The sequence below is a fragment of the Hydra vulgaris genome, chromosome 12, assembly GCF_038396675.1.
Source record: "Hydra vulgaris chromosome 12, alternate assembly HydraT2T_AEP".
NCBI classification, from domain to species: Eukaryota; Metazoa; Cnidaria; class Hydrozoa; order Anthoathecata; family Hydridae; genus Hydra; species Hydra vulgaris.
Window position 1 is genome coordinate 14,810,001 of NC_088931.1, and position 10,000 is coordinate 14,820,000.

The 10,000-nt window shown below is 30.4% G+C and overlaps 1 protein-coding gene across 2 annotated transcripts in view; it reads left to right on the forward strand.

The window, feature by feature from the left end:
- LOC136088487 (adhesion G-protein coupled receptor G4-like) overlaps nucleotides 1-10,000 on the forward strand; it is a 59,386-nt gene that overhangs the window by 24,218 nt on the left and 25,168 nt on the right. For both annotated transcript variants that reach the window (XM_065812293.1, XM_065812294.1), the window contains one exon: nucleotides 8,963-9,039. In XM_065812293.1, the coding sequence (XP_065668365.1) occupies nucleotides 8,963-9,039 (77 nt within the window). The remainder of the gene's footprint in view (nucleotides 1-8,962; nucleotides 9,040-10,000) is intronic.

Sequence of the window (10,000 nt, forward strand, 5' to 3'; positions counted from 1 at the left end):
GTTGCAGAGAAAAAATTATACATAGCTTGAATTTGTGAAAAAAAACTTCATAATTTCTAAACATTTTTGGACTGCAACCGCAGCAACCAAATTTAAGGAGTGACAGACACAAGGAATATAAAAGGCTCGTGAATTTATATCAGCTATACGCTTCCGTATGACAATGTTTTACCTTTTATATTGGATCCATTATCATTTCCTTGTCCATGAATATCCATGACAGATAGATTATTTGATTCCAATGAATTCAAAATTTCTTCAGTAAGTCCTAATCCAGCAGTATCTAATACATTTATGAATCCTATAAAACTTGAATTGTGACACTGATAACCTGGTTATCCAATTGTTTTACAATATTAACGTAACGTATAACAATAGACATTTGCTCTTGGTGACTATTATCTGGTGTACAATCTAAAATAATGGAAAAATACTTAGCCTATTTTATCATACTTAAAACTGTATCTTTTGTTGCTTTGCTAATTAGGATTAGGATTCTCAACTGCTCTGTTTAAATGTTTTTCCATCGCTGGATTAAACTTTGAAAGTAGTTCTACAATTTTTAAGAATTTTCCATTATTTTCTGAAAAAATTTGGTCTGATGATCCACGGAATGCCATATTTTTGGAAGCCATCACCAAAATTATATTGATAATTCTCTTAATAACAGAGTCTTAATGTTGTATTTCAGTATGGTACATTTTTTCAGTAAGACAATCAATAGTTTGAGATGTACTAAGTCTTTTCTTCAAATCTATCTGTTTCCTAAATGAATCGTAGTGCTCTGCACTGCTTTCATGTCTTTTTAAAATTAGTATCATGTGTCTCCAATTATTTGTTCCCGTTTTTACTAAACAAGAAGTAACGATACTAAACAATTTACAACAAAAACAAAATACTTTGTCTGATTCAAGTGAATAAACAAGCCAAGATCTGTCGATTAATTTTTCATTAGGAGCTTTGCGATAAAAATGTACATAGTTAATTGATTGGTTTTGATCATCTTTTAGGTAAGCAGTAACAGAAAATTTTGTTGGTTTTTTTGTGACTATGTCTTGAATTAATATTGTGGACAAATTTTCTGGCCAATTCACTAAATCGTCATGGTTATTTTCGATCCCATCAACAGCCATATTCATGTTATTGTTTGAAGGTTCGAATTCCAAATCAAATTCCACAATTGCATCAATTTCACTATATCCTTCATTAACATTTTCAATTCCAATTATGTTAATTTCTCCTTCACTTTGTTTTTCACTTGAACTTTTTTTCTTGTTTTCATTTGTTTTCTCATATTTAATTTCAATCTCTACAGCTGTTTGAAGAAAATTATGAAGAGTTTTCTGCTTTTTAAAAGCATCTGATTGTTTTTTTCTCTTTTTAATTTATTTTGCCAACCAGACAATTTCTTTTTTGATCCATTTTATTTCAGGACAGTATAGATATATATTTTATATGTATATATATATATATATATATATATATATATATATATATATATATATATATATATATATATATATATATATATATATATATATTTATATATATATATATATATATATATGTATATATATATATATATATATATATATATATGTATATATATATATATATATATATATATATATATATATATATATATATATATTTCTATATATATATACACATATATATATATATATATATATATACAGTTATGGCCATTGAAATCCGACCACCAGTATCATTTTACTTAAAACTAGTTTAATGTAGTAATAAACAATTGTATTATAGCAATAAAAGAATAACAGTAACAATTAATGATTATAATGTAACATATCGTACATATTCAATGTTTTTAATATTTAGTGGCACCACCATGTGCTTTTAAGACTGCATTAGTGCGATCTGGCATTGAATCCACGAGAGCCTGACAATATTCTGGCGTTATTTCAGTAATCCAAGCTTGACGAATTTTGTGCGCTAGATCGTCCAGTGATGTAGGATTAGTTCTGGATACTGCTGACTTTAACTTGACCCAGCAATTTTCGATTGGGCTCAAGTCTGGGGATGATCCTGGCCAAGGACCCAGAACCTGAACGTTGTGATCCTCTAACCAAGATTTTACAAGACGAGATTGGTGACACGGTGCACCATCATGCTGGAATATTTTGCAACGACGAATTTCCATCAAATTTGGAACCTTTTCTTGAAGGATTTTTAGATATTGTTGGGAGTTAACAGTCTGTCCCTTCTGCATTAAATAAATACCACATCGACCAGATGAAGCTATTGCGCCCCACACCATAATTGAAGGACATTGCTTGACAGCTGGTACGGTATACCTTGCATTAAAACGCTGATTAGGTGGGCGACGAACTAATGACTTTTGCGGAGCGAATTGCTATATTTGTGTCTCGTCGCTAAACATTACCTGGCGCCATTTGGTTATTGACCAGTGTCTGTGAGCTCTACAAAATGCGATCCTATCACAGATGTTCTTTAAAGACAGTCGCAGTTTGAGGGCTGGACGACGAGAACGTAGACCTGCCTCTTTCAATAAACGTCTTCTAAATGTTCAAGTGCTGACTGTAACGTCATTAGGTAGATCTGCCCTGATTTGTGTGCTAGATATTGTTGGATCTCTCACAGCAGCCCTGCGTATCATATTGTCTGTTTGTTTGCTAGTAATTCTAGCTTTACCAAAACGTTTTCTGGGCGCAGTGGATCCCGTGTCTTTGATTAGTTGTATAATATCATGAACAGTAGATTTTGGCATTCGCAATTTTGCTGATATCTGACGCTCACTTGCACCATCCTCCCATAAAAGTTTAATATTAGCACGAAGACCTTCCTTCGTAGTCATAATTAAATTGTGACAGTTAAATGATAATCCATACCCTACAATGAGATATAGCTTAATAAATTTTACAGTGCAATAAAATAAACACTAATGTGATTGGCTAAAAGCTAATTAACTAATCATTGATGTCAGGGAAGAAAATAAATTGATTATTCGCATGCATAGACTGTTTTTCTTTATATTCAGCAGTGGTCGGATTTCAATGGCCATAACTGCATATATATATATATATATATATATATATATATATATATATATATATATATATATATATATATATATATATATATATATATATATTTTTTTTTAAACATCTTCGCTTCCAACAAAGCTGCAAGCAGCCACTAATTAAAGTTGGAAGTTACTGTAAGAGAAAAGATGAAGATTGTAGAGCAAGATAACGATTGACGGGCGATTTAAAAGATTGCAAATTATATGAATCAGGAAAGCAAGATGAAGGAAGCGAATTCCAAAGAACTGATGTTCGAGGAAAAAAACTAGACGAATAAGCGTTTTTGGAGCACTTAGGAACAGTCACAGAAAAAGGATGACACTTAATTGAATGACGAGTAACACGAGAATGAATTTTAGTAGATGGCACAAGAGACGCTAGCTCCTTAGAGCAGTGCCCATTATAGTATTTGTAGAAAAGAGAAAAAGAAGCAACATTACGATGATGTGATAATGGTTGGAGGTTGGCTGCAAGTGCAGGTCCAACTATGTTTATAATGCGTTTTTGCACCTTGTCTAAAAGAGAAAGGGCATCATTAGAAGATCCGCCCCAGATATGGCAACAGTATTCCATACAAGGCCGGATTTGAGATTTATCGAGATAGAGAATAGAATCCAGAGTAAGAAAGTGGCGAGCTCGATAAAGAGATGCAACCTTAGCAGATGCAAATTTTGCAACCGATTTGATATATGGTTTCCAAGAAAGATTGGAAGTAAGAGTTAATCCTAGAAGATGAAGAGTAGGTGACTCATCGAGTACATCACCGTTCATAAATATAGGAAGATCTAAATTATTGCGATAACGATTGGCTGAAAAAAATTGAGTTTTATCTGATTTAAAGTTCACCAGCCACTGTGAGCCCATGCTGTAGCAGAAGTGAGATCCTTTTCAAGCTCAAATGCCCCCTCCAAGCAATCAGAAGGTGTTGGTTTCTTATCACGACAAGAATAAATGGTAGTATCATCAGCAAACAATGCCACCTTATATATATATATATATATATATATATATATATATATATATATATATATATATATATATATATATATATATATATATATATATATATATATATATATATATATATATATATATATATATATATATATATATATATATATATATATATATATATATATATATACACAGTGGTGGCATAAAGTCTTTGCCACACTGTTAGATTTTACACAACTTGTACTTAGGTTGCCTTGGTATATTACTTTTTAAAGCTTTTCCTTCGGGAATTTGTCTAAATCTCTAATTGGACATCTCCCGCATTATTAGCAACTATATTTTCATATAGTTTAACTTGTTAATTTAATTGCTATTGTTGGTTGATTGAGACACCTGCCACTATATTCAATACAATCTGTATTATACTGGTAAGTAAAATATAGTTTTTGGATGTTTTTGCGCATATTTGTTGAAAATTGTGGTTGCTGTATACCACATATTATCACTCTATAACTTTTACTACAATTTTAATCGGTTTAACACCATAGTAATTATCAATTAATTACTAATTATAACTAGTAATTATAATTAGTCTAATTAACTACAATTACACATGTATCATTATTTCACACCAAATCTCTAATTTATTTTTATTCTTGTCAACTAAACTTAACGTGAACAATTATTTTCTACATAATTTTATGAGTTATTAGAAAAAAATGTGCTTTTTTGTATAGAATTGTTATTGATATGGCCATCCCATTTTCTTTTTAACGACGCCTGCAAATAGTGGTAATGGCAAAATAAGGAATTTCATACAGGGACATTGCTAAAACATTAAAGGTTAGTTTGAGGACTGTCACCTACACTATCAAAAGAGAGAGAGAGAGAGACTGGGACAGTAAAAGACAAAAAATGTTCTGGCAGACCACGCAAAACAACCATTTGGGAAGATCGGCTTTTGGTTTGGGCAAATCTGGCTAATCGCTTTGACACAGCATCTGATGTAGCCAGTTACATGGGAAAAACGCACAGCATCAATATTGCAGCAAGAACCCTAAGGAAACGCCTTCAGCAAGCTGGGTTGAATGGCAGAATTGCTGCCAAGAAGCCATTTATGCGGCCTGACAATATTGCGAAGCGACGAGCATTTGCAAGGCAACACAAGAACTGGGCTGTTGAACAGTGGAATAAAGTGTTGTGGAGTGATGAGAGTTGTTTTACAGTATTCTGTGGAGCAAAACGAGCGTATGTTAGAAAGATAGTTGGTCAGAGATTTAGTTCTCAATGTGTTGCACCAACATTGAAACATGGTGGAGTTTCCCTTATAATTTGGGGTTGCATGTCGGGATTTGGTGTTGGCCGGCTGTATTGTTGTACAGGCACTGTTAACCGAGACAAGTACATAGAAATACTCAAAACACAAGTTGAACCATCTGCCCACAAGCTTTTTGGCAGGACTAAGACATTGGTTTTCCAACAAGACAATACTCCCTGCCACAAAGCCAAAAAAGTTACTGAATACTTTGGAACTGCACGTATCAATGTGATTGAAGGGCCACCACAAAGTCCCGACTTGAACCCCATTGAAAATTTGTGGGAGGAACTGTTCAGAATGGTGCAGAAAAGCAAGCCCAGCAATTTGGATGAATTATGGCAACAGTTGGAGTCTGCTTGGCATGCAATCCCAATTGCCACAGTCCAAAAGCTGGTACAGTCAATGCCTAGGCGCATACAGGCAGTCATTGATGCGCATGGTGGACACACAAAATATTAACATTTTTTTATATTTGTGTTGTTTTTTTACAAGTGCTATGTATTTATATCATTTGAGTCATGTTTGGTGCTGTTTGGTGGTACTTTAACTTTTGCATAATAAAAATAAATGACTTTTTTCTTGTTTTTCCTGAGTGTGGCAAAGACTTTATGCCGCTACTGTATATATATATAAATATGTTGTTGCTATTTTGAATCACCTATCAATAAATAAAAGTTTCAAAATAGTCCATAAGAATTACTTTCGCATAATAAAGTGTAACAAACTTTTTTAAGTGTAACAAATTTTTGCAAGGGTTTTTTATTTACTTTTAATTTGGTTAATGCAAATTTTTTAATATTTTATGCCTTTATTATACCTTCTTATTTTTAAAATAATAATCATTTTTTTAAATTTAATTTATTTGAGCTATCAAAAATATGCAAAAAGTAACTCATTATGCAATGCATCATATTCTGAAACCGCACTATCTACATCAAGATAGGCAGTTCTAGTTGCATGCTGTTTTACTAGCTAGATCTGCTATTACTAACAAAAAATAATTATGCACAAAAAATAAACAAAACAAAAAATGTGTAAAAATAATTATATACATAATAGACTAACAAGAAGATTTGTATTTTTTATATAAAAACATTCAAGAAAATGTTTTTCAAATCTGGAAAATAAGGTGCAGATATGTCATTCACAACTGACAATAAAAATTTAAGGCGGTGACCTATTTCAGTAAAACATCAATGTCGGCCATCTTGCCCAGAAGTAAACACAAAATGTAAACTTTCGTCTGATTGTTTAGCAGAAAACATTGGAATAAACTGATTAGGATTGGACAAGGGGCATTACTCAGTTTTTACAAAAGTGGACTTTGTACCTTTTGCATTTTTAGTTATAGATCTATAAAGGCCTATATATTTTGTTTCTAAGCAGAATTTTAATTTTGCGCCTTTTTAATGCTGCGCCTGTGTGTTTCAGACACTTTGCACACCCTACGAGCTGGCTCTGTATATATCTATCTATCTATCTATCTATCTATCTATCTATCTATCTATCTATCTATCTATCTATCTATCTATCTATCTATCTATCTATCTCTCTCTCTCTCTCTCTCTCTATATATATATATATATATCAGGTCTATAAGCATGAAGCGAGCATCGAGCTACAAATGTATCGATAGAGAACATTTGTTGTGAACGGGACCTAATTTTTTTTTTGGTTTGTTGCTGTGACATCTGTCAAACATTTAGTAAACATCAAGTCATTGTATAAACAACATCACATTTTTTAATCGTGTTAAAAATGTTGAATTTTGTACCAAAAAATGATGATTTGCGGAAAGCACTAATTTTTTGTTTTCATTTGAAAAAAAATGCAGCAGAACCGCATCGAATGCTTTTCAAAGCTTTTGGTGATCATGATCTATTGGAAGCAACATGCAAAAGATGGTTTCAACAGTTCAGAAATAATGATTTTGATGTGCGAAATGAAGAATGTGGAAGACCACCAAAAATGTTTCAAGACACAGAATTGCAAGCAATACTGGATGAAGATGACACTTTAAGTCAAAAACAAGTGGCAGAAATGTTAAATGTTTCACAACCAGCAATTTCTAACCGTTTAAAAGCTATGGGAAAGATCCAAAAGTGCGGGAAATGAGAGTATGAATTGAATGACAGGCAGATGGAAAAGCGAAAAACCACATGTGAAATGTTGGTGTTACGACACGAAAGGAAGTCAGTATTGCATCGAATTGTGACTGGTGATAAAAAATGGATTTATTTTAAGAGTGTTAAACGCAAAAGATCATGGGTAAATCTAGGAGAAGCATCAACATCGACTGCAAAGCCTGATCAGTTCGGAAAAAAGACAATGCAGTGTTTGGTGGGACCAGAAAGGAGTGGTGTATCATGAACTTCTAAAACATGGCGAAACTGTTGATATGCAACACTACCAACAACAAATGATCAATTTGAACCATGCATTGATCCAAAAACGACCAGAATGGGCCAGAAGACACGGAAAGGTAATTTTGTTGCATGATAATGCTCCGAGTCATACAGCAAAAGTGGACAAGGAAATGATATCATCACTTGGCTAGGAAGAGTTACCTCACCCGCCGTGTTCACCAGACTTGGCTCCTTCTGACTACCATTTGTTTTCATTGTCAATGAATGACATTGATAGGACACGCAATCAATGACATTGATAGGACACGCATTGAATAAGCAACACTTTAATTCTTACGAAGAAGTTGAAAAATGGGTCTCCGAATGGTTTGCCTCAAAAAACGATCAGTTTTATTGGCGTGGTATCCACAAATTGCCAGAAAGGTGGTCAAAATGTGTAGAAAGCTATGGCAAATACTTTGAATAAAATATTTTTTACTTTTCCATTAGAAAATAGTGTTTTATTTTGAAAAAAAATGCTTCTTTCATACTTATAGACCTCGTATATATTTATATATATATATATATATATATATATATATATATATATATATATATATATATATATATATATATATATATATATATATATATATATATATATATATATATATATATATATATATACCAGGGCTTTAAGTATGAAATAAGCATTTTTTTATATATATATATAGGTTGAATTTTTATGTTGCAACTGTTTCTACTTGTTTTGTATATACATTGACAAACAAAGACAAAACTGCTTTGGAAAACTCATTGACTGTTGATATTAAAATGTAATAAGTTTATTGCTGGGTACATAAACTGATTACTAAAACAAAAATCTAAATTGCTGCATAGTTATATTTTTAAACTCCAGTTTTTAACTCTAACTGCATGTTGGCAAAGCCTTTTATACAGTAAGTCATATGTTAAGGCTGCATTTTAGCAAAGCCAGTTAAGTAGTAAGCTGTTATGTATTAAAGCAATAGACTGAGATTAAATTAAGGAATAGATTGAGATTAAATTAAGTAATAGATTGAGATTAAATTAAGTAATAGATTGAGATTAAATTAAGGAATAGATTGAGATTAAATTAAGTAATAGATTGAGATTAAATTAAGCAATAGATTGAGAAATTAGTATTAAATTACTATTAAAATAGTAAGTGTATATTTTTATTTTGAAAATTATTACAAGTATTTAATGCCTAATATTTATTTGTGTAGATAACAGAAACTGTTTTACGTATTGCAAATCTTGTAACCCAAAATTTAACTATTGTTGTGGATGTTACTGATTTTAGGTAAAAAAAATTTTCAGTTTTATACATTTTTTTTTAACAGTTCTATTCTTTAATTGAAAAAAACAACAAGTACTTTAGTTCTTTATATATATACAAATATATGTATATATATATATATATATATATATATATATATATATATATATATATATATATATATATATATATATATATATATAAAATGTCTACATATATGTATATATATATATATATATATATATATATATATATATATATATATATATATATATATATATATATATATATATATATATATATATATATATATATATATATATATATATATATATATATATATATATATATACATATATGTAGACATTTTATATAGGTGCAGTATTGTTAACAACATTTAGTCAATATTGAGATAAATATTTTTTGATTATTGCACCAGTGTTGTTTGCTATTAGGGAAAGTACTACTCTTTGTAAAGATTCAAAAGTAGAAAATAAAATGTATCAAAAAGATTTGCTAAAAAAATATTGTCTTTAATATACAAAAAAATAAAAAATAAACTTTTTAATTACAACAAAAAATTGTTGATGCAATGGACAGCCTCTTATGTCATATGAACTTAACATAATTTTGAATCAAAAACAAAAAGTTTTAATCCATAAGTAAAGAAAATTCTCTTAAACAAAAACACTTCTCTGTTCTTAAAACAATAAATGAAGTTTTGTAAATGCTTTTAAACATTTAAATCATGGAGACTTTCTTATAATCTTAACCTCATTATGTAATAAATTAGCTTGCAAAAAAAGTTTTTTTACAGTTTCATTTTCATGGCCTATTGTGTTTTAAAGATCAAGACATCTGCATCTCTTACACCATTCATATTTCTTATATCTAGAAAGACATTTAATCTTTGCAGTTTTTTACATATTTTAAAGCTCATTGCATGTGAAATAATATCACTCTCTTAGTGTTTTATTTTTTAATA